Below are 25,637 nucleotides of genomic sequence, written 5' to 3' on the forward strand. Positions count from 1 at the left end.
GATTAAAAATGAAATAACGCAATTATGGTATATACACCTTCCAACCCACACTGAGCATGCCCAGATGCAAAGGATTTTGGGATTATTTGTAGCTAAAAAAAAAATGATACATTGAATTATCTATCTTACTTTGTTTTACATCCCATAATACCTCTACCCAGTGTCCAACATATTTTTTTCTGATTTGCCAATTTTTATACCTATGTTTGAGAGAGACTGCTTGAAATTGTGGAAATGATTTTTTGGCTTCCATTGCAAGAAATGAAGCAAAGGTGAAATAAGCCTTTGTTGGGAACTTGCCAATTAATCATGTTATTTGATAAAGTGATACTCACATGATAATAGCCTCAATGGACTGTCCAGTATTGACAGCCACACCAGTATCCAGTATAAAAGTTGATATCTTGCAGGAGAATTGGTACTGTAAATACATCACATACAAACACATCACTTATTGTTACCATGACTACACTGAAATATCTCACTGTTGTGACACAGAAGCTGTTATCTTTATTGAATCAAGAACTGCAGTTTTTAGTCATAATCACATCAAAATATTGATTCATTCCATCCCCGACCCACGACCCCGACCTGAATTTGGAATTTCCCAGCAAATACCTGTATGTCACAGTAGACCACACTTTGAGTGAATTTGCAGAATCTCACATCAAGTTAAGTTTATGAGTAGATCCAGTGTGAACGACTTTTATTTCACGAAAAAAAGTGAGAGATTACATGTACATGATAATTAGAAGTGTAACTACATCATGTTTGTGGAGAATTGGCTAAACAGTGAGTAAGACAAAAATTCTCAACTTATCAAATTATGTTGTGGGTATGGGTGAGATTTCTAATCCAAACCAATCATGACTTACTTTGAGAACACCGCCCTCTATGTACAGATGTATAAAGTTAGAAGCTAGATCCAATGATTCACGGGTATATGGCCCAGCAGAGTACAGTAGACTGCCCTCAGTGTCAGTAGTTTGAAATTTGACTCTCAGAGTAACTGACTGCTGTGTGTCCAGGGATGTTGGCGGATACACCAAATATGACTCTCCTATAAATGCTGGCTTTGCAATGTTCTTGGCTGTGAAGGAATGTAATGGATATCTGTAACTATAAGAATTCTGTTACATCATAATGACAGGACCCCATAACACGTGAGTGCCACTGTGGTGTAGTCGTGGGTATTTGCATTAGCACTTGTAGTGTTCTCTGTAGCTGTACTTTTACTCACTACGCTCGTCAAAGTGCAGCAGAAAACACTGCAAGCATGAGTGCACATGATTTTGTATGCAAGTAACGATCACACCCTCATTTGCATATCACTTGCAATCAGGTATGTAATAATGTGTTCATTATTGCACTGCAGTGCAAATACTTCTAGTATGAGAGTGTACCAGAGCAAGTAATCACTGTTATTATGTACTACTAGGTGTTGCCTTGACATTTTAACATAATTATGTTATTGTGGTGTTTAGTTTCAAACCATTCCAAGGTGTCCGGTTTGAGTTCAGACAATATGTACCAAGTAATGGTAAGCTTGCTTCAGTATGTGGAATGCTACTGGTTCCTTTTATAATGAAATAAAAATTATTCCCCCAAAATACATCAGCTCAAGTAAGTTTTCAAGTAAGTAGTTATAACGCTGTGTGTTTTTAGTGATCGTATGTACTAAATAAATGACAACATACCAATCTCACAATAGTCACCCATATACTGAAATGTACACCGACACTCAAAGGTTGGCTCCCCATTGGTTACACTATCCACACATGTAGCACCATTCTGGCACAGTCCATTAGCACATGTAGGGGGTCCAGAGGTGGTGGTTGGGATGGGTGTAGGTGTCGGCGTCACTACAATAGAACTACTACTCCTCTCTATCACAGAGCTAGTCAATGTTGGTGTTGGACTTGGGCTTGAACTTGGAGTTGGTGTCACAACTGCTGAACTACTAGTTGAAGTTGGTGAGCTTGTCAGTGCAGGTGTAGGACTTGAACTTGGCACTGGGCTTGAACTTGGAGTTGGTCTGATAGTAAACGTTGGACTGACAGATTCTGTAATGGGTGGGCAAGTTAGAAAAACATATTATATACATGATTATTCTACTGATGTTACTTGTATTCATGGCATACCTGCTCATCCCTAGTACATAGTAGTCTAGACCAATACGAACTTGCAAACAATAGGGTCATTCCAAGTTAACTGAAAATTAAGGGGGTGGTGGTTGGATTGCTGACTGGAAATTAATGGAACTCCTCATAGCAATCAGGTCATCCAGAGTCTATTACATGTACCTATAAAATGACAAGCTGCCTTACTAAATAGAATGTAACTGATACTGAACTATATAACACACAACCTTTATATAATTCTATTTGCTTTCAATTGTGAGGTTTCTTCATTTTTTGGAGCGGTTAAGGATTTATTTTTCAAAAAGGCCACCACAACACTTTGTTCAAATGGTACATAATGAAAGAAACAAGCAAATACACACATGTACAAAACAAGACAAGACTACTACGATGAGCCAAGTTACAGATATATATTAAACACATACTAAACATGTATCATGTACACTACCCCAGTATAACAGATATACCAACACATAATAAACACACATTCTTGCATTGACTGTATATTTCATCCTCACCAACCTATAAAATCACACACACACTGTTAGATACATTCTGTTAGACATCAAATTATTATTACCATGACAACAACAACAACAACAACAACAACAAACAATTGTTTATAAGAAATTGATTATGGTACAATTCAATACTACAAATACATGCATAACAAGGCATTACAGTAGAAACCTCTTAGGGAGAAGATATCTTTCAAAGATTTTATCCGATTATTCAGAGTTTATTCAAACAGGTTAATAATAGAGTGAAGCATGCAAAGATTGAGAGAACACGAAGTTTACTGTATTTGTTAGAAAGAACACAATGATATGTACAGTGTGGCATTTCTGGTTTGTGACTGATTGCAAAATAGTGAAAATTCTTAAGTGGTCATTATCTCTGGTCTCTGCTACAATTCTAATATGTGGCATTTCTGATCCCAAAATGTGGCAATTCTGGTATGTGTGCTAATTCTAGCTTGTGGTAATTCTGATAGCAAACTGTGACAGTTCTTGTTGGTAAAAGAAGCAATTCTAGTCTGTGTGGCAATTCTTGCTTTATATACGTGTAACCATTGTGATCTGCAAAGTGTGCCATTTCTGGTTTTAAAGTGGCCATCCTGGTCTATTTGGTATGTGGTGATTTTACTGAGTACAACTTTCATCTCTAATCAGCTTGCATATATCTTCATGTATAAGTGACACCTTATCTTACTCTGCCTTGCATTTCAAATATCTGACCAGCAACCATTTCGGCTAGCTTGTCCTTGTTGCCGGTAAAATTCCAAGCACCTGCGAAGCATTTCCATAACTATTGGATTTCATTCCAAACCATGGAGTTAACATCATTACATCGATGCACTCTTTGGTTCTTGCATCTTCCAATGTGCTAGTAAAGCTAGGCAGAGCTGAATACCACTGCTGTTATGCAAAACCGGTAACTGTCATGCTGTAGGCAGCACAGTAACTGTCATGCTGTATGCAGCACAGTGGCGACAAGCTTCATGTTGACAGTATACACTACAGAAGCAACTATTTGGCCACCAAGCACAATCACTCATGACTATTTATTTGCCAAATGTATCATCATTTTCCAAACAGTTCAAAACATTATCAACAAAGTATTGATTTCTTCCCACTTATTCATCATAAAAGTGTTGTTACACTACTATTTTTGTATCCCAATTTTTCTGAAATCCCACATCCCAACAACTCTAACCCTTGTTGTACTTAATTTTGTACCAAATGCCAAAGTCAGATTTGGATTAAAATTTTAGGTGAGAAAAAAATGTCTGGCAGTGCATGTAAAAAGTTGGCTATGAACAGGAGAATCTCAGATCCTATCTAATCTTTGCAGCCTGACTGATAAGATAACACTAATGCCAAAAATCTAGACTTGAATTGTGGACATTAATAACTCATATTGTGCTTAAAGTGGTCTTGTTGTCATTGTACAACTCATATCCAGTTTGATGTTATTTTAGAATGCTTCTTATGGACAATACAATACTATAGTTCATACATTATTCAGGGGCTACTGAAAATACCGCAACCATGGCAACGCATAATGTGTTTCATTTTTATGTATTAAACTATGCAACCCATGAATCCTAATTATTCATATTAGACCACGAAAAGTTAAATTTTGTTTCTTGTTCCATTTTCACTTTCCCTCCAAAATAAAAACGATCTTACTGCATCTCATGAGTGTGCAACTTTTTTTTTGTAAACAGGAAACAAAATTTTACTTTCATGGTCAGGTAAAAATGTATCTTTTTGATTTCCCAATGTACCATTATACACCCATGACAAAATACCTGTACTTGTTGACGTTGACAACAGCTGAGATGTTTCTTCTAGTCTGCTTGAGGGGACAACAATCAAAGTGCTAGGACCCCCTAAGTCTATGCTTGAAGTGAAAACTACGCTTGGTGTTTCTTCTGTAGATGAAAGCCAAGAAGACAGTACACTTGTTGCCATTGGCAACTTTGAGGTCATGGTAGGGGTCACATCCACTGGCAAGGAACTCCTAGGTAATGAGGAACTCTGGGTAATAGAAACTGTAAATGAAGCAGTTGATACTGCTGGTACTTGAGATAGAGGTTGTGTAAATGGAGAACTTGAAACTGCTGGTGTGACTTGAGAACTTGAAACTATCGATGAGATTGGAGAACTTGCAACTGTTGGTGTGGTTTGAAAACTTGAAACTGTTGGTGTGGTTTGAGAACTTGAAACTGTTGGTGTAAATGGAGAACTTGAAACTGCTGGTGTGACTTGAGATCTTGAAACTACCAATGAGATTGGAGAACTTGCAACTACTGGTGTTGTTTGGGAACTTGAAACTGTTGGTGCGGTTTGAGAACTTGAAACTTCTGATGCAACTAGAGAACTCGAAACTGCTGGAAATGAGAACACAGCAGTGCTGGGTGCGGGTGAGGAACTAACCACTGTAACTACAGGGGTTGCCATGGAGATGGCCAGGGAAGTTGAGCTTATTACTTCTGAATAAGAAGGTGATATTTCCTCAGTTTGGCTTGGATACGATGTTATAGTTGGTGACATCTTGGTAACTAATGTTGATAAAGATGAAGTTGTTGTCATGGCAATAGATGATGTCGTAACACTCGGAGTTGGTTTTATACTTGATATTTCCATTCCTTTGCTAGTGGTTACAACACTAGGGGTAACACTCTGTGGTGTGGCCGTAATTGTGGAAGTTTGGCTGAGTTCAGTGCTTGTTGATGACTGAAGAGAAGATGCTACTGTGTCAGTTGTCAGCATACTTGATGTAATAGTTCTACTGAAGGTGGTAGCTGGAAAGCTAGAGGAAATACTTTTTGAGTCGGTCATACTTGTGGAAGTTTCACTCCTTTCTGAGGTTTTTATGTCTGTTGGTTTGATACTCAGAACTGTAGTACTGCTTACTGTAAGACTGGGCAAACTAACAGGTAGTACTTCTGAGGACACTTGGCTGATAGTCACAGATGGCTGTACAGTGGCAGTTGGTTTCTGACTTTCAATAGTGCTATAAATTATCCTTGAAGTACTGGATGACAAACTCTGTGAAGGCACCACACTCATCGTTGAACTTGGTTGCATGGTAACCGTGCCAACAGACTGCACCGGCAGTCTAGTACTACTACTTTGTGATGTTGGGATACTGCTTGTAACGCCTGGCATCGATTGGAATCCTATTGCAGAAAAATCTTGGAAGTTATTTTTATGTTCCGTGTTATTCCAAATGTTGTCAAGATAAGTAACAAAGTGTAGTCCAGGTAAATCCACATAGAAAATAGAACTACTTGACATATCATTACTCATATAGACAGCTAAAATATGGACAGATTTGATGAAAAGAAGGAAAACAACATGGCCTCAGGGTCATAGGTCACTTGAAGTCAAATATGAAATCTGGAAACTTGTATCCCTTAATTGTACAAGTGTGCATTACAAATTTTTGTTTCTATTTTACAGTAAGAAAAACTTACTTTAGTTCATTGACCAAAACTCAGAAACTGAAAATTGTCTTTTTGTGATAACGGGGTTTCTCGGCACTTTAATCTCTTGAGACAGTATAAGATATGCTTCCTCATCACATTTAAGTGCATGAGATACCCAGTTTATGATTTTTTTTCTCCAAATCTGTCCATGATGTCCAAAGTTGAGCCTAACCTAAAAAGTAGAGAGGTCTTATATTTTTATCATAGCTTGAATGTTTTAAGATATGCTTAGAGAAAGATGATAATGTGATGTGATGTGTGTAATCAAATACTGAGACAGGTGGAAGAACAGTAAAGATACCTCAGAGCAACTAATAGCTATAGACACAAATAATATGATAGAAGATAAAGAGACAGACAGAGCTCGGAGAAAGGTGGTCTGGTGATGGGTGTAATCTCAGACTACCTATTGTTTGTAGAACCATTAAGATACCACATATGCTGAAGCTGTATGATTAGTTACATAAAAGGTTTCTATAGATACACACAGAGACAGATGATATTGAGGTGTTCATACATGTAATTACAACACCAAAACATGCCGAAGAACTGTAAAGATACCATTGGCTACATGTATATAGACCAGAGAATATGTAAATTAAGAGAAAGGTAGTATTATGGTGTGTGCAACCAAACACCAAGACATGTGGAAGAAACCCTAAAGACACCACAAGACAATCTTAAGACCCTGTAGTGCTTAGCTGAAAGAACAAACAATCAATATTTGGCAAGAAACATAGAAGGCGATTTCCCAAAAGATGTGATATCTTTTGTAAGAAGGTAGAAATACTGATAAGCCTTACGACAAAGATGAGAAATGTTAACAGTGAAGAATGGTACAAGCATGGTAGAGATTTTGTTAACAATTGGAATGACTTAGTTAGTGTTTATATGTGATGTGAGTTGATGTCACATGATACATGTATGAAGTACGTATGGGACTGTGGTATGATGATTTGACGTCATGTGATACGAAGTACGTATGGGACTGTGGTATGATGATTTGACGTCACGTGATGTGAAGTACATGTGGGACTGTGATATGATGATGTGAAATGATTAGTTGTTGGCATTGGTGCTTTCAGAGTGAAAACTTGACATCAAATTCTATAATTATTGGAATTACGACAAAATTTAGACAACTGTGCAGTGAATGTATGTGTGTGTTTGTAACAACACCAACATATCCAAGTGTCATGCAAACAAATTTGACAAACATGAGGCTAGGATATGTGCATTCAAATTGAATGTTCTCATTTGAACTTTCAATATCAAGTCATTGTATAAATTACATGTTAGTCTGTGTAGAACAGTGCAAGTAGATTGTGGTGACATTTGGTTTAGTGTTGATAGTGCACATTGTATACCTGTGGTACTGGGTATAACCGTGGTACTGGATGTAAATGTGGTGGTACTGGGTATAACTGTGGTCCTGGATGTAAACGTGGTGGTACTGGGTATAACTGTTGCACTGGATGTGGCTGTTGAACTGGATGTGGCTGTGGTACTACTGGGTGTGGCACTGGGTATCACTGTGGTACTGGGTGTATCCGTGGTAGTGGGTATCACTGTGGTACTACTGGGTGTGGCACTGGGTATCACTGTGGTACTGGGTGCATCTGTGGTACTGGGTATATCTGTTGTACTGAGTGTATCTGTTGTACTGGGTATCACTCTGGTAGTGGGTATCACTGTGGTACTAAGCGTATCCGTGGTAGTGGGTATCACTGTGGTACTGAGTGTATCTGTTGTACTGGGTATAACTGTTGTACTGGGTATAACTGTTGTACTGGGTATAACTGTTGTACTGGGTATAACTGTGGTACTGGGTATAACTGTGGTACTGAGTGTATCTGTTGTACTGGGTATCACTCTGGTAGTGGGTATCACTGTGGTACTAAGTGTATCCGTGGTAGTGGGTATAACTGTTGTACTGGGTATAACTGTTGTACTGGGTATAACTGTGGTACTGAGTGTATCTGTTGTACTGGGTATAACTGTTGTACTGGGTATAACTGTTGTACTGGGTATAACTGTGGTACTTGGTATAACTGTGGTACTGAGTGTATCTGTGGTAGTGGGTATCACTGTGGTACTGGGTATAACTGTCATACTGGGTATCACTGTGGTACTGGGTATAACTGTGATACTGGGTATAACTGTGGTACTGGGTATAACTGTGGTACCGAGTGTATCCGTGGTAGTGGGTATAACTGTGGTACTGAGTGTATCTGTGGTACTGGGTATCACTGTGGTAGTGGGTATAACTGTGGTACTGAGTGTATCTGTGGTACTGGGTATCACTGTGGTAGTGGGTATCACTGTGGTACTACTGGGTGAAGGTGTGGTCTTTTCTGTGATTGAACTTGGCAGTATCAATGATTTGGTTGGTGACACTGTAGTGCTTGTTGCTGACATGACAACAGTTCCTGTATCAGAACTTGTTGACAACAAAGCTGATGTTGGAGTTTGAGATGGTGTTGATGATGCAATGGATGATGTTTCAACTGATATCAGGCTTGATGTAGGCAATGATGGTGTAGCTGTTGCTGTTGAAACCACCACTGATTTTGTGATCATCTCTGAGGTGGTAGCCACGGATGAAGTTGCTGTTTTTGTTGCAGTGATAGCTTCTGATGATGTTGGTATTTTTGTTGCAGTCAAAGATGTAGACACCACTGCAACTTGTGTGCTTGTACTGGATGAGATGTCTGGTGTTGCAGACTCTTCAATTGTTGTTGTAGCACTCAATGAAGGTGTTGCTGTTGTTGATGATAATGCTGATACAGACAATGATGGTGTACTGGACGATGGCAGTATAGTTGACAGCAATGGTGTTGCAGTGGTTGTTTTACTGGATAATGTTTCTGTTGATGCGATGGAAGATAATATGAATGTAGATGGTGTAGGTTGAATAGTTGTACTCACATCAATCACAGACGTTGTTGCTGCTACTGTTGTTGTTGTTGTTGCAGTAACTGCTGGAGAAGTCAGACTTGTTGGAATTCGTGTTGAAGTTAGCAGAGCTGCGGAACTTGAAACAATAGATGTTCCTTCCGATATCGATGAGATAGATGGCACAGCACTGCTTGTAGTTTCCGGTGGTCTTGTGATCACAGTTGAAGATGACGCTGCAGTCTTAGGGGTGGAAGTTATCACGGTTGGTGTTGCAGTACTTTCAACACTTGGTGTCACCATAATTGTACTCATAACTGTTGGAGTTGAAATTATCTGACTTGTGGGTTTTAAGGACGGCGATGATACAGCTGAAATTATGGATGTAGACTCTGCTACTGTTGTTGTTGTTATTGTGGATGTAGCAGTTATTTCAGCTGATGTGCTCACTAGCTGCAGTGATGATGACGGTACTATTGCAGTGATTATTGGTGACAAACTTGATATGAATGTGTCGGACGGCTTGAGACTTTCAAGGGAAGAGGACGGTATAATGGTCTTTGTTGATGTTACAGTGGACGGAGATATCGATGTTTGTATAAAACTGGACGGTACAGATGGTTGTAACGATATGCTTGTTTTTGAAAAAACAAAAGAACTCTCTGTTGTCACCACTGGTCTGGTTGTCTTGTATATGATAGATGACAAAAGAGAAGTTGACACCTTAGATGTGACCAATGAAACTGTAGATTGAACAAAGCTGGATATGATTGACATGCTTGGACTACTGATTGGAACTACACCAGATGTAACAGTAGGAGTGATAGAAATTTGCATGCTGGAGTCTAGAATACTGCTCACTGATTGGGTACTCGATGGAACGGCAGACATGCTGGGTAAGGGGGTAGTTGCTGATGGTGAAACTGATGATGATGGTGTAGATATGGATGGTGAAATGGTACCTGTTACTGGAACAGTTGTAGAGCTGATACCTGGACTTGGAGCTGTTGCTGTGCTCTGAAATGAAGGTGTTGAGGAAACAATCGTCTCAGAGCTGCTAACTGTTGGCGAGGTTGGACTGAAACTACTTGTTGATAACACCCCTGTGGTTGTGGATGGAACAATCCGAGTGGTTGTTGATGTCATACTTGGTGTTGGTGTCACACTGGTTGTCGGTGGCAACACTGGTATTTCACAGTTCAAACCACTATACTGAGGGGTGCACAAACAATGGTATGAGGTGCCGTTACTTGTACAACTTGCACCATTGAGGCAAGGCAGTGACAAGCACTGATCCAGGTACTCACAATTGAGTCCAACAAAACCAGTTGGACATATACAGAAATATGTTGATGGCTGTGGCTGAAAACAGGTGGCTCCATTCATACAAGGCTGGCTGTAACACACATCAATTTCAACTTCACAATTGGTACCAGTAAAGCCGGTATCACAAATACACTGATATCTGTTCAAGTTATTGAGGCAGGTCGCACCATTCTGACACGGGTCGGACAGGCACTCATTGATTTCACGTTCACAGTGTTTACCAGAGTATCCTGGCTCACAGTAACAGATATAACCTTCTCCTGCAGTTTGCTGCCTACAGATGGCGCCATTCTGACAAGGATTGGACCCACATTCATCAATGTCCTCTGTACAGGTGATACCAGTCCAACCTAAAGATGTAAAAATAAACTAGACTGTGTTAGCAGGGCTTAAATGTATGAACCTTTATGAGTGTACATCACTGACAAATACTTCCGGTAAAGCTACTCAGCTAAGTTTTTTTTATTTACGATTACATCATTCTTCTATCTCTATTCTTGATACAATAAATTGTCCTTGGCACAAAATGATTGGGATAAGCCAAAGAAATATGACAGTACGCCATGACACGTGAATGCAAGTGTGGCGTACTTGGGGTATTTGTACAAGTGCTTGCAGTGTTGTCTGTGCCCATATTTGTGAGTGAAAGTGCAGTAGAAAACACTGCAAGCATTAGGTGTAAATACGCCTGGAACACTGGAACTCACATGTCATATGGGGTTCTGTTATTATTACATATATTTATCTGAAACGGTAAATTTCGATAAAAATCATACAGCACAATCACATGATTTTGTGTGTAGTGAATGGCCATGTCCTCCTTTGCATATAGGTATGCAATAATGTTTTCGGTATTGCACTGCATTGAAAATACCACTAGTATGCATGTGCACTAAGACAAGTAATCTCTAGTATATAATTATGTAATAATGAGAAGTATGGTGTGGGATCACACCTTGAGTGCAATCTCAGTCACATAGCTGTCAACACGATATATACAGACATGTACAAAGTGCTAGAGAAGGGCCTTGACATAGAAAATAACTGGGAGAAATCAAGGAATGAAAAACATTGGATATGACGATCTCACCTTGAGTGCAATTACAGATGTAGCCATTAACTTGATCTAGACACTGTGCATTATTCTGACATGGATCACTATTACATTCATCAATATCTGTACCACAGAATGGGTCAGTAAATCCTGCAACACAACTAGAAATAAAAAAGACAAGAAACATACCATTATACTCTCTATTCATTTAAACAATTCATTTTTGATATTATAAAATAACAGTATTTACAAACTGTAGATTCTGATTTGATAGATTCTAAGAAACCCTGTCTAGAATGTTTGTAGTGTACATGTACATATATGTATTTGGGAGAATGTCAAGTTGTTGCAAGTAGGTGTTTTGTTTTGTTTGTTTGTTTTTTGTTTGTTCGTTTGTTTTTTTGGGGGGACTGGTGTGGGTTCCCAAGCCAGTGGGTAATGGTTCCATAAATTCACCTGCAAGTGGTTCGGTAGTGGTGGGGTGGGGGGGATGGAGAGGGTTTCCCCAGCTAGTGGGTTTTGCTATAGAAATTTACCTGCAAGTTATCTATAATCTTACTGTAGCATCATTTAGACATTGTATAAACCTAGCAGTGTTGGTATTAGGAGATGGTGATGGTAGTGGTTAGTGGTGGGGTGGAGGAGGGGGTGTTACGGTATCTATTGGGGTGAAGAGGGTTTTCAGGCAAGTATATGATATCTACCTGTAAGTTATCTATAGTACTGGTCACTCTATACACATGGCACCATTACAACATTGTATAAAATGCTGTAGTGTTGGCATTGAGAAACGGTGTGGTAAGGGAGGGGTGTCATAGGATTGTGGAGGGGGGGGGGGTTGGGGTTAGTATCCAGGTGAGGAGGTGATATTGCCCCTTACCTGCAAGTTATCTGTAGTCCGGGTCCTTCTATACATGTAGCACCATTTAGACATTGTACAAACCCAGTGGCAGGGTCTTCACACACCATCATATCAAACTCACAGTTGGGACCTGAAACAGATGTCAAAATACATCATATAATTAGTTAAATCAATTATCTAAATGTCACTGTCAAATGAAAGAGTTTTATATACAAAAAGTGGTATTAAAGGGGAACACCACTCCAGGAAATAGAGACATTTTCAAAAACCTATGGGTACTAGAGAGTCATTTTATGATTTTAAACCACCTTCAATTACTTGCGAATTCAGAGAAACATCAAGTTGACCTTGTACCTTTATAGGGTATCTCTAGTGTGAGTGATTGCCTCATGGAGTCAGCAGAAATAATATATTCATGGTTGCACAATGTTTTACACACTCAGCCTGGAGTCATGAACATTATTCATTGTGCAACCATGAATATATTATTTCTGCTGACTCCATGAGACAATCACTCACACTAAAGATACCCTATAAAGGCACACGATCAACTTGATGTTTTCTCTGAAATCGCAAGTAATTGTAAGTGATGTAAAATCATCTATTTCCTAGAGTGGTGTTCCCCTTTAATACATATATGACCTATTCATCTACCTGTATATGTACATGTATATGAACAATTATGCAACATCTGTGAGCCAAAATACAAATGTTAATTTCCACGCACTGAGTTGTCCCACCTATCACCACTACTAAATTCAATCTAAATTTGAATATTACCTGTATACCCAGGTATACAAGTACACCTGTACTCATTGACCAAGTTGTTACAAGTTCCACCATTGAGGCATGGATTACTGCTACATTCATTGATGTCAACATCACAGCTATCTCCTTGCCAACCAGGATCACATACGCACTGATACCCATTGATTAGATCTTCACATCTAAAAGATACAAACAGTTATGGTAATTGTACAATTCTTGGTAAACTGAATTTATGCAATACAGAGTCATATTTTTTTCAAGGCAAGACTTCCACTAGAAGTAAGAAATTTACTTTCAATATATTTTTAGGGCATCATGTAGGTATATTTTGTAAGTCCATATGCTAAGATCTCTTGATATGCGTAATATAATAACAATGAAATATACTTTTGAGGGGCATCTTACTACTAGTATCTGAATTGATGCCAACAAAACTCTACTGTTGAATAGCACTACAAGTGACCAAAATCTACTGTCAAATAGTACTACAAGGGGTCAACAAAATCTACTGTCAAATAGTACTACAAGGGGTCAACAAAACTCTACTGTCAAATAGTACTACAAGGGGTCACCAAAATCTACTGTCAAATAGTACTACAAGGGGTCAACAAAACTCTACTGTCAAATAGTACTACAAGGGGTCAACAAAACTCTACTGTCAAATAGTACTACAAGGGGTCAACAAAATCTAATGTCAAATAGTACTACAAGGGGTCAACAAAATCTACTGTCAAATAGTACTACAAGGGGTCAACAAAACTCTACTGTCAAATAGTACTACAAGGGGTCACCAAAATCTACTGTCAAATAGTACTACAAGGGGTCAACAAAACTCTACTGTCAAATAGTACTACAAGGGGTCAACAAAACTCTACTGTCAAATAGTACTACAAGGGGTCAACAAAACTCTACTGTCAAATAGTACTACAAGGGGTCAACAAAATCTACTGTCAAATAGTACTACAAGGGGTCAACAAAATCTAATGTCAAATAGTACTACAAGGGGTCAACAAAACTCTACTGTCAAATAGTACTTCAACTTTAAGTGGTCAAAATCTGCTGTCATATAGCACTCCAAGTGGTTGGACTATATGATCTTTTGTTTTTCCAATATTGTGTGTTCTTGCAAGTCTTTCTTTCACTATCATTACTCACCTGCCATTGTTACAGGGGAATGGAAGGCAGTCATCAATATTAACATCACAGTTTCTACCAGTCCATCCAGCAGTACACTGACAACTATAATTACCAATCAAGTCATTACAAAGTGCTCCATTTTGACACGGTTGACTGTCACATTCATTCACTTCTGTCTCACAATTTGTACCTGTAATTGTGACATAAAAATACAACGTAAAGTTTTAATTGTGTTACCATGGCAATTTTGTACATCCACTTGTAGCTCGCAATTTGTACTGTAGATTTCAATTTCAGAGTTTTCCTTTTTAAAGGTTTGTTTAGTGCTAACAGTAGCTCTCATTAATTTTTTATACAGCCATAAACAAAGCCAATCAATCAATCAATCAGTCAATCAATCAATCAATCAATCAATCAATCAATCAATCAATCAATTAAATTTCTATAGTGCCGATTTCCAGAGCAATGTTCTGTTCAGTAGCACTGAATGGCTAAAGCACACCATAGGCTTTGGTGAACAAATAAGTCTTCAGTTTTGTTTTGAAACAATCCAGGCTGGAGGCTTGGCGAATGTCAGGGGGGCATAGAGTTTCATAGTTTTGGGGCGACATATGAGAATGTACGACCTCCACACCACATGATTGTATAGATCAGTGGCACATTGCTGTGAAACTGTCAGGGCTTTCCCAGTTACTCTATATTCTATCCAGGAGTCATCCAGGTCCAGGGACACATACAAATAGTTCTTGTTACATGACTATGGGTTCTGTTCATCTGTTCATGGTTATCAGACTTTGTCACACTGTCTGTCTGTTTGCTAGCTTTACTGCTTGGTGGTAGAAATACCTTACTTACACTGTCTGTCTGTCTGTTTGCTAGCTTTACTGCTTGGTAGTAGAAATACCTTACTTACACTGTCTGTCTGTTTGCTAGCTTTACTGCTTGGTGGTAGAAATACCTTACTTACACTGTCTGTCTGTCTGTTTGCTATCTTTACTGCTTGGTGGTAGAAATACCTTACTTACAATGTCTGTCTGTTTGCTAGCTTTACTGCTTGGTAATAGAAATACCTTACTTACACTGTCTGTCTGTTTGCTAGCTTTACTGCTTGGTGGTAGAAATACCTTACTTACACTGTCTGTCTGTCTGTTTGCTATCTTTACTGCTTGGTGGTAGAAATACCTTACTTACACTGTCTGTCTGTTTGCTAGCTTTACTGCTTGGTAATAGAAATACCTTACTTACACTGTCTGTCTGTTTGCTAGCTTTACTGTTTGGTGGTAGAAATACCTTACTTACACTGTCTGTCTGTCTGTTTGCTAACTTTACTGCTTGGTGGTAGAAATACCTTACTTACACTGTCTGTCTGTTTGCTAGCTTTACTGCTTGGTGGTAGAAATACCTTACTTACACTGTCTGTCTGTCTGTTTGCTAGCTTTACTGCTCAATTGGTGGTAGAAATACCTTACTTACACTGTCTGTCTGTTTGCTAGCTTTACTGCTTGGTGGTAGAAATACCTTACTTACACTGTCTGTCTGTCTGTCTGTTTGCTAGCTTTACTGCTTGGTGGTAGAAATACCTTACTTACCAACAAAGCCCTGTGCACAATTACAGACATATTGTCCAATGAGATCCACACAGCTACCTCCATTTAGACACGGTATGGACACACATTCATTGATGTCATCGCTACAGTTCTTTCCATTCCAACCTGTCGGACACTCACAACGGTAACTATGGAGACAAACAAATAATAAATAATAACATAATAGTGTTAGGTTTTAGTGAAGTGATTCACCACACTGTACTCAAAATGATTTGCGATTTACATCCGGCATGTACCTATAGTGGCACAACAGCCCATTTTACTTCCTCAACTCCCTGGGAAGCATACAATCCATTGACAGCCACTGTAAACACATAGTATTAATTCATTCATAAAGCAACTGCTATCCTACCAGGTCCCTAATTATACAGCTGGGCTGACTGGGGTACAATCGTGGGTCAAATCTTGTCCAGGGACTTTAGCTATTCAGAAACAAATGGGAGCAGAAAAGCCTCAAACCAGATGGCACCATAGTAAACTGGTGTGTATATGAAATATACCTGATATTTGACTGAAGTGTTAGGAAGGCGATAAGAAAATAGTGTCAAAATCTGAAAGTGTAGACTTACTCATTCACTAAGTCTACACAAGTTCCTCCATTTTGGCAGATACCTGGTTCGCAGTCATAAATGTTGATTTCACAGTTGTTACCATGGTAACCAATGACACAAACACAGACATAAGCATTGGTTAAATCTTTACAAGAACCACCGTTCTGACAGGGATCTGACTGACACTCATTAATGTTGACTTCACAATCAAAACCAGTAAAACCTGTCAATTTACATAAAAAGAACACATTTACAAAATAATTCATGAAAATTGACATTTTTAGACTAAAATTTTGACATGAATAAACCACAATTCTATTCTCAAATGAAGATGACATGAACAATAGTTATAAAAAACTAAATTTGTTAATAATATTTTTTGGTGGGAAAAAATGTTTGGTGTTGAAGTGTGATTTGCTTCAAGTTGGTAAACATTGCCTTTGACATCAAAATTGCACCGTGCCTAAAACTTGAAGAAACCATAGATTTTGTTTAATCAATTCTTTATTCAGTACTATGGTCACAGTACTATGGATTTTGTTCAATGTTTTGGAGGGAAAGCTTATGTACACAAGTGCATTAAAATTATCTGGCAGACATTTTATTCAGAGAATAAAGTTACACTGAGTCTAAATTTTTAAAAATTTGAATGTTGTTGAAAATGTTTATTTGTATACACAAGTTATGATTATCTGCTGGACATTTCATTTGTAAAATTAAGTTGTATTGATTCAAAATTTTACAGAAAAACTTCAAAATGTTTAGCGGAGAATTTGTGTACATGAGTGTCGGTTATCTGTTAGACATTTCATTCTAAAATAAAAGTTGCATTATGACTAAAATTTACAGAAGAGCAGGAATTTTTGGCAGGTTTGTTTATAGTACAGATCAGTATCATTAGATGTTATTCCCAATATTTTTCTTCATCCAGCCAAGGAAAATATGAGTGACCTAAGGGGCCTTTGTCATTACGAGTCCCTTAAATGAGTAGTGACAACCCTTAGGTCACAAGTATTTTCTGGCTGAATGAAGAAAAATATTGGAGAATAACATACTTATACCTGCGGCAGTAATACCAAAGAAATTTCGGAGAAAGTAATGGTAATTTTGAATGTTTTGATTCATATTTCGAACACAGCAGAACCAGTGACGTAGTCATACGTTGTAGTGAAAAGATGTGTGTTGCTGTGATGTAGAACGACTAGATTACATATTCCATATTTTTTGTTCAACTTGGCTCGTGCATGGTATAATTACCTGGTAGGCATTCACAGACATAAGATCCATCAGTCTGAGTCACACATCTTGCTCCGTTCAAACACTCATTGTAGTCAGGATCACAGGGATCGTACTCAGTCTCACAGTTATTACCCGTATAAAATGGTTGACACTGACAAGTGTATTGATTGGCTCCCTCAATACAGGTGCCTCCATTCTGACACGGGTTGGACTGACACTCTTTGATGTCCTCATCACAGTTTTTACCAGTCCATCCAAGTGGACAAAGACACCTGGAAGTATTTAGACTTATTTCAATTTCATTCTCATTTTTTTGGCGATAATTCAAGATAAAAATACAAATTAGAAGAAACAAAGATGTTGGGTGAATAATACAACATATAAATAAATACTGATGAACTTGCTTGTTTGTGGTAAGCAGGAATAAAACAAGTTTCATGCAAAGACATACATTGTAATTAGTATTGATAACTTTATCAAAGCATAAATATCACGGACCCTGAATCTCAGAACATTAGGCAAGATAATGGTCAAGTGAGACTATTAGCACTAGATTCAAAACAGTCCACACATTGACAGATTATTTTACAACATGACTACTTTCACAGACACAACCAGTATCACATTAACCTACATCACAGGCACCCACTGTTGCTTTTGTATCAATAATCGTGACCATGTCAGACAATCCTACATATAACATGTTCAAAAGCAGATGGGAGATGCGGTGTAGCAAGAGCGCCCCCTAGAGTTGTGAAACTGATCTCTATCATTGTCCTTGTGATCATTCAAGATGAAAATACCATGAAAATTTCTGTTGAATTTATGTGACCATTTCAGACAGTCCAATATAAAAATACTGAAGGCAAGTATAGCAGTTAGAGTGCCCTCTACAGTCAATACAACTCACCTATAGTCCATCCATTCATCTATACAGGTTGCACTATTCTGACAGGGAAATGATAGACACTCATCTATCTCAACGTCACAGAATGACTCTGACCAACCGTCAGGACAAACACAGAGATAGGATAGATGTAGATCAACACAGGTAGCACCATTCTAAGACAGAAGAACATATCAACTTTTACTATCATGTCATAATATTGGCGACAATCACTGTCTGCTTGGTGAGTGGATGTCAATTATGATCAATGTATTTTCTGGTAACCAGCTATTAGATTATCATTACAAGTAGCTATAGAATGTGTAAATCGTCTGAAAAAAACCAATACTTACCTGACACTGATTATTAAGGCAGTCATCCACTGGTCTACCACAATCCTCACCAACCCATCCAGGCTGACAGAGACAAGTAAATGTGTTATCACCATCCACACATAAACCATTACCCATACACTGTGGTTGTGGTGAGTAGAGACAGTCATCAATATTAACTTCACACTGAGTTCCTACAAATATAGATACATACATGTACATGGTGTATTATAGACACATTGTCATAAAGTGTTGTATTTTTTTATTTAGGGGAAAATTAGACCAAGTTAAACCTGTGATATCTGTGTGTGTGTGTGTGTGTGTGTGTGTGTGTGTGTGTGTGTGTGTGTGTGTGTGTGTGTGTGTGTGTGTGTGTGTGTGTGTGTGTGTGTGTGTGTGTTCTTTCTTATTTCACCATTAAGTGTAGTCCCACCCCTATCCTGTACTTCGGCTTTCATGACACACACTAGGGACGATTGCACAATGTCCCACAAGCTCAATAAAGGAACACCATTCGTTTAGGACAAAACCCCCTCCCCCTAAATGAACATTCACAAGTGCGACCTCATATGTTTATATATGATGTAAACCATGATGAAACTGAAGTTCCAACCTGTTACAGTTTACTCAGATGATGGTAAACACATCAAAATACTACCGTAAACCCAGCACTGATTAGAAGTGCAAAAATGAAGTTCAGCTATGACATTGACATCAGACACCTTCCCTTAGTAAACAAATGATATTTCACTTGTTCAGCTTGTGTGACATTGTGCAATCATCTCATGGATACATTTTGAGATCATTTTGTTCTTGATTCAAAAATATTGCTAATTGGCGACCATAAATTTTTTTTATTCTTGAGTTTAACTGTAAATGGATTGGAGTGTTCTTGAACAAAGTAACAGCATGCAAAAAGTTATAAAACTTGTATTTCTGAAGCCTATGCAACATTATGGTAAAACAGATGACATACCTGTAAATCCAGGGAAACACTGACAGTAGAAACCAATCATTGTATCGGGATCATCAACACAAGTACCATCATTTTGACATGGAATATCTTCACATGGTAATAATTCACAGTCAGTACCTCTGTATGGTAGTACACATTGACATATATAGGTGTCGATAGCATCAATACATGTACCTCCTCTCAGACACGGTTCTGATTCACATTCATTAATGTCTTCTTCACAATTCTTTCCTGTTGTAAGAGAGTAAGAATAAAACTCTGTAGACTTTTACCAATTATATACTTGTATAGACTTTAGGAATATGAGATATGCATTGAATTTATTGGTTTTAAATCTAAAAGTCAATGTCCAGATGGAGGGGGGGGGAGTGAATGGGTGAGGGAAGGAGGGCATGAGGGAAGAAGGAAGTGAGAGAGGAGAGGAATGGAGTTAGTAGTGAGTGGGGGGAGGGAGGAGGGCGAGTGGGAGTGAGAGAGAGAAAGAGAGAGAGAGTGAGAGAGAGAGAGAGAGAGAGAGAGAGAGAGAGAGAGAGAGAAAGAGAGAGAGAGAGAGAGAGAGAGAGAGAGAGAGAGAGAGAGAGAGAGAGAGAGAGAGAGAGAGAGAGAGAGAGAGAGAGAGAGAGAGAGAGAGAGAGAGAGAGAGAGTCAGTGGGAGGGACAGAGAGGGCGTGTGTGTGCGTGTGTGTGTGTGCATGTCTTTTGAAATTTGTAATAACTTGCAGTACACCACCATACACCATACAATATATGGGGGGGGGGGGGTGTATGCAATGTATATACATGTTCACACAAAATATGAAAAACCACATCCAGCATGGGTCAAGATATTTAAAGGCATACAAAACATACAAATATGTCTGTAATCCCAAGATTTCAGTTCAGTAGAATATCTTTGACATCAGAGTGACAAAATCTTGTAACAACTTACCAGTAAATCCAGGTTGACAGGAACATTGATAGTCAGCCAGTAAGTCCAGACATGTGACAGCATTGATACATGGATTGGGTACACATTCATTTATTTCCTCCTGACAATACTGGCCTGTATATCCATCAACACATACACATGTGACGATGGCTACACCATCGATGCATGTCGCTCCATTCTGACACAATCCATACAAACACTCATTGATGTTGATTTGACAAGTTTCGCCAGTAAATCCATCCTGACAGTAACATTTGTATCCATTCACAAGATCCTGGCATAGACTAGCATTTACGTTACACGGGTTGGAAGCACAGTCATCGATGTTCACATCACATAAGGGTCCGTCAAAGCCTTGCAAACACGTGCATGTGAAAGCGTTGAATTCATCGATACATGTTGCACCATTCAAACATGGTTGGCTGTCACATTCGTTGATTTCATTTCCGCAATTTATGCCTTCCCAGCCTGCCACACAATTGCATGAATACTGATTCTCCAAATCAAGGCAAGTAGCACCGTTCAGACAAGGCTCTGACAAACACTCGTCAAGCTCAGTCTCACAGAATAGACCAACAAAACCTGACGTACATTCACACTGAAATTGGACATCTCCAATGGATTGAAAATCGCGACACGTTCCACCATTCATACAGGGTTGTTGCTCACATCTCGATAGTGTCTCTTCACAATTTCTCCCAGTCACCCCTAGAGGGCATACACACACATAACCACCGACCATATCATTACAAGTACTGTTATTAACACAAGGGTTGCTGGCACACTCATTTATCTCTGTTTCACAAAAGTTTCCCTGGTAACCAGGAGGACATTCACAGACAAAGAGATTTGTGTAATGAACACAAGTACCGCCATTCTGACATTCAACTTGGAAAATGATGCATTCGTCAATGTCATTTTCACAGTATCGTCCACCAAAACCAGGCTCACACAGACAAGTATAGGAATACTCCGCCATGTTGTCGACACATACTGCATCATTCTGACACACATTATCAACACATGGAGCGATGACATCACAGTTTGTTGTGTACTTTCTACCATCATTGGGACACTGACAAGAATAACTGTTAATTGAGTTCTGACAGGTTCCGTCGTTTAAACACGGGTTACTATCACATTCATTGATATCAATTTCACAGAATGTACCGGTAAATCCATCCACACAGACACACCTGAAATATACAAATAAAGTTACAGCGATTGGTATATAACATTATAACATACACAAGCCAAGTTATTTTCTCTGAACAGAAAATATGGATTTATACCCTGATCGTTCTACATCACAACATCCAATCTCTACATCACTGGTTCAATGTCCTCGAAATATGAATCAAAAACATTCTAAATCTTCATGTCTTTCCTGAATTTTTATAAAATATCATAGAAGAGGTATAATTATATTATTCCCAATATTTTTTCTTCATTCAGCTGGAAAATACTTGTGACCTGAAGGGTTTGAAAGGTATTGAAAATATGTAGGTATACATGTAGAGTAGAAATAAACAAACCATACAGGATCAGCTGTAGTCATTTCTTACCTATATCCATTGATTTCATCTATACATGTAGCTCTATTAAGACAGGTATGATCAGTACATTCATTGATTTCATCATTACAAGTCTTGCCATCAAAGCCTGGTAGACACTGACAGGTATAGTCATTTAATAGATCTGAACACTGTAGTGTGTTGGTAGGATTGCACGGATTGGATGAACACTCGTCAATTTCTACAGAACAGTCTTTACCATGGTAACCTAGTAAAATGATAGAAATTCTATTATTACAAGATTTATGCACTGCAGTAGGATTGCAGGAATTGGATGAAAAAGCATCTATTTCTACAGAGCAATCTTTACCATGGAAACCTGGTAAAATGGTAGAAATCCATATAATTCTTAATCCTAATATTAACTAGATTTAAACTGAACACCTTTCGTAAGGGCAAAGTCTTTAGATTTTTGTTCCTACACACAATAATTGTTGGAATGCAACAGAACATATGCAATTAGTTATGTTTGAAGTACAACCGATAACACTAAAGTAAAGGGTTTCTGTAAGTATCACAATTGCTTATGGCATCCATATCAAGTACAACCCATAACACCAAAGTAAAGTGTTTACTGTATGCACCACAATAGTTTATAGCATCCATATCAAGTGTATAAGTTTACTGTTTAATTTGCTAATTGACCACATTAGAAAAGCCCCACATTAGGCTTGTAAATAAACGAATTGAACCGGTATACTTTTACACTTGATAAGAATGCTATAAACAAATGTAGCACATAAAGAAAATGCTTTACTTCAGTGTTCTGTACCAAATATAATTGAATTTGAAGAGTGCATTTTAAAGATATAGCCTAATTACTGAAAATCATTAATTATGCAAATGACTCATTAAAACTAAAGCTACATCAACAAGCTTTTCAGAACATAAACGATTAAGTATGTTTGATGTAACAGTACCAAATTATATTGAATTTAAAAGAAAGAATTTTGAAAATATAGTCTAATTACTGAAAATCATTAAATCAATCATGATTGGTACCTCTTCAGTTTTATACAAGTATATTACAAATAATTAAGTAAACATGCTTTTGTATGAATTTTTTTTCCTGTTGTTATTCTCACAGATTTAAAAGTAGACTTACCTGGTACACACTGACACTGATAGTCGTTGACTAGGTCAGTACACGTAGCTCCATTCTGACATTGGTTTGGTACACAATCATTTATGTTGATTTCACAAGTGACGCCATCAAATCCATCCACACAGTCACAGCTGAAATTAGCAACTAAGTCTACGCAGGTAGCACCATTCAAACATGGAAGACTGTCGCAGTCATCAAAATTGACTTGACAGTGTGTTCCTGTATAACCTAATTATATGAAATGAAGATATATAATATGTCATCGACTTTAAAATTTGTAACATTAGTGGCAAAAACATAAAGTATCATTTAAATCTAAATTCTGTTGGCAAAAACGGTCTCTACCTTACAATTTGTAATTTTATATGACACCATTCCTGTCCTAACAATCAAACAACACTGATGCATAATTTCTGTTTTGAAAAAGATAAATTTACGATGTATTAATAATTTGTTTCACTAGAAATAAATTGACACAATATTTTTACATGTTATCGACATTCTTCTATACAAATGATATATGACTGGTCAGGAATGTTTCAAGGCTTTGCATTTCACCTTGTACACCACTAGAGGGCGCTGTCTATACTGCTGACAATATCTAGGGGTATTATCTCACACTCCCAATTTGTACAGTTTTGGGTGATTGTGGTAGGTTGCCAATTCATTTTCTTATCATGTTAAGAGCTGTATTAAATACAGTGAACTGGCTACATCTTGTTGCGATTCCACAATCATGTATGCTATTTAAAGGATACATTATGAATACACTATGTTTATCAAAAAGGAGATAAAATGCATTAGTTTCGTTTACTTTTGTTTATCATATCAGTAACGAGATGACATCGATCAGAGCTTAGGTGGAAGCGAAATGTAGACTTTGCTAGACAACTTATGTTGTACATGTGAGTGTTTCTATTGTATTGTAATTCTAAAAACGATACAACCAGATGACAATACACTAAGCAGAAGTTACCTATCAAGGCCCATACGCATATACGTCACTTCTGTCAAAGTTCCGATCAATGCCAGCTTCATATATTGATGCGTGAAAGTGAGTGAAACCAACACATTTTATCTCATTTAATATCTACGTTTTTTATTAAATATAGTGAATTCACAACATATCCTTTCCTGATGTTAACTTATGTAAGTGCATGATCATGGAAAACATACATAGGTGAAGGACAGTAAAACTAATAGTGGACAAAGCAGACATCAATGTAGTGTGATACATACCATCAGTACAGTAACATTGGTAACCACTGACTTTATCTCTACATATAGCATCATTAACACACGGATTAGATTCACACTCATTGATATTAATTTCACAGTTGAATCCAGTAAAACCTGATAATTAAAATAAAATGGAATATTTTGAATATTTTACAACAATGTCATATTCAGTTATATTATTTGCTGGGGGGGGGGGGGTCACACCATGGTTTGGGATGCAGTGTGTATATGTACAGAGTTTTTGCTAAAGTCTGGAAACCCTGGTAACGGGGAGGGGGGGGGTTTGGTAAAATTTGCAAAGCTTTCAATAGCATTCCTAACAGCAATGTATATCAAGCCAACATTTTCTCAAATACAATCCCCAAAGTACAGTGACAGATTCCTTTCCTGTATATTCATAATACCATAGTCCAACATAAGGGAGATAAAAAAAAATCTGTAATACTCTCTAAAATGGTAGTTTCAGCTCTAAGAGCTCTGTGAATATGTTACACAAAGTCATCTAGCATAATGAATGTCATCTTAATCAGACCCATATTAATATATACAGATTGGGCCTAATAACACTAGACTACATTTGTACATATACATGTAAGTGTACTATTACCTTGTAGACAGGTACATGTGTAGTTATGTCCATCTTCAGACTCTGTACAATCAGTGGCATTATTCTGACAGAACCCCTGTGCACACAGGTCAATATCAGTTGAACACTCGGGACCAGTAAAACCTGTCAAAATTAATATAAACTGTGTTCAACTTTATCAATGATGACCAAACTCAATATAGGTAAGCAAAAAAAATGGGAATAGCAGTACACACATTGGGTAGATGGGAATAGCAGTACACACATTGGGTAGTTGGTTGTGTCATTACTGCATTCAGGAGACTTTTATAAAATAATGTTATGAATTTTGGTCAGTTGACAATGATGGCACATACAATAATATAAAGTTGCTATGTACACGTATCGAGAAGTTCTCTTCATACAAAAAGTAAATGTCAATATTTATACTTTTG

The 25,637-nt window shown here is 37.9% G+C and overlaps 1 protein-coding gene across 1 annotated transcript in view; it reads right to left on the reverse strand.

The window, feature by feature from the left end:
* The window catches only part of LOC144444389 (uncharacterized), a 63,343-nt gene that overhangs the window by 26,516 nt on the left and 11,190 nt on the right, over nucleotides 1–25,637 (reverse strand). Inside the window, exons 6-25 of the mRNA XM_078133802.1 lie at nucleotides 25,225–25,347; nucleotides 24,618–24,731; nucleotides 23,379–23,606; nucleotides 22,265–22,481; nucleotides 20,700–21,895; nucleotides 19,772–20,002; nucleotides 18,817–18,989; nucleotides 18,488–18,639; nucleotides 17,596–17,849; nucleotides 16,357–16,561; nucleotides 15,770–15,915; nucleotides 14,199–14,370; nucleotides 13,056–13,222; nucleotides 12,294–12,405; nucleotides 11,450–11,574; nucleotides 7,506–10,709; nucleotides 4,456–5,967; nucleotides 1,698–2,063; nucleotides 876–1,090; nucleotides 336–421 (exon numbers count right to left, since the gene is read on the reverse strand). Coding sequence (XP_077989928.1) covers nucleotides 336–421; nucleotides 876–1,090; nucleotides 1,698–2,063; nucleotides 4,456–5,967; nucleotides 7,506–10,709; nucleotides 11,450–11,574; nucleotides 12,294–12,405; nucleotides 13,056–13,222; nucleotides 14,199–14,370; nucleotides 15,770–15,915; nucleotides 16,357–16,561; nucleotides 17,596–17,849; nucleotides 18,488–18,639; nucleotides 18,817–18,989; nucleotides 19,772–20,002; nucleotides 20,700–21,895; nucleotides 22,265–22,481; nucleotides 23,379–23,606; nucleotides 24,618–24,731; nucleotides 25,225–25,347 — 8,998 coding nt within the window. The remainder of the gene's footprint in view (nucleotides 1–335; nucleotides 422–875; nucleotides 1,091–1,697; nucleotides 2,064–4,455; nucleotides 5,968–7,505; nucleotides 10,710–11,449; nucleotides 11,575–12,293; nucleotides 12,406–13,055; nucleotides 13,223–14,198; nucleotides 14,371–15,769; nucleotides 15,916–16,356; nucleotides 16,562–17,595; nucleotides 17,850–18,487; nucleotides 18,640–18,816; nucleotides 18,990–19,771; nucleotides 20,003–20,699; nucleotides 21,896–22,264; nucleotides 22,482–23,378; nucleotides 23,607–24,617; nucleotides 24,732–25,224; nucleotides 25,348–25,637) is intronic.

Source organism: Glandiceps talaboti, chromosome 13 (genome assembly GCF_964340395.1).
Source record: "Glandiceps talaboti chromosome 13, keGlaTala1.1, whole genome shotgun sequence".
In the NCBI taxonomy this organism is placed as follows: domain Eukaryota; kingdom Metazoa; phylum Hemichordata; class Enteropneusta; family Spengelidae; genus Glandiceps; species Glandiceps talaboti.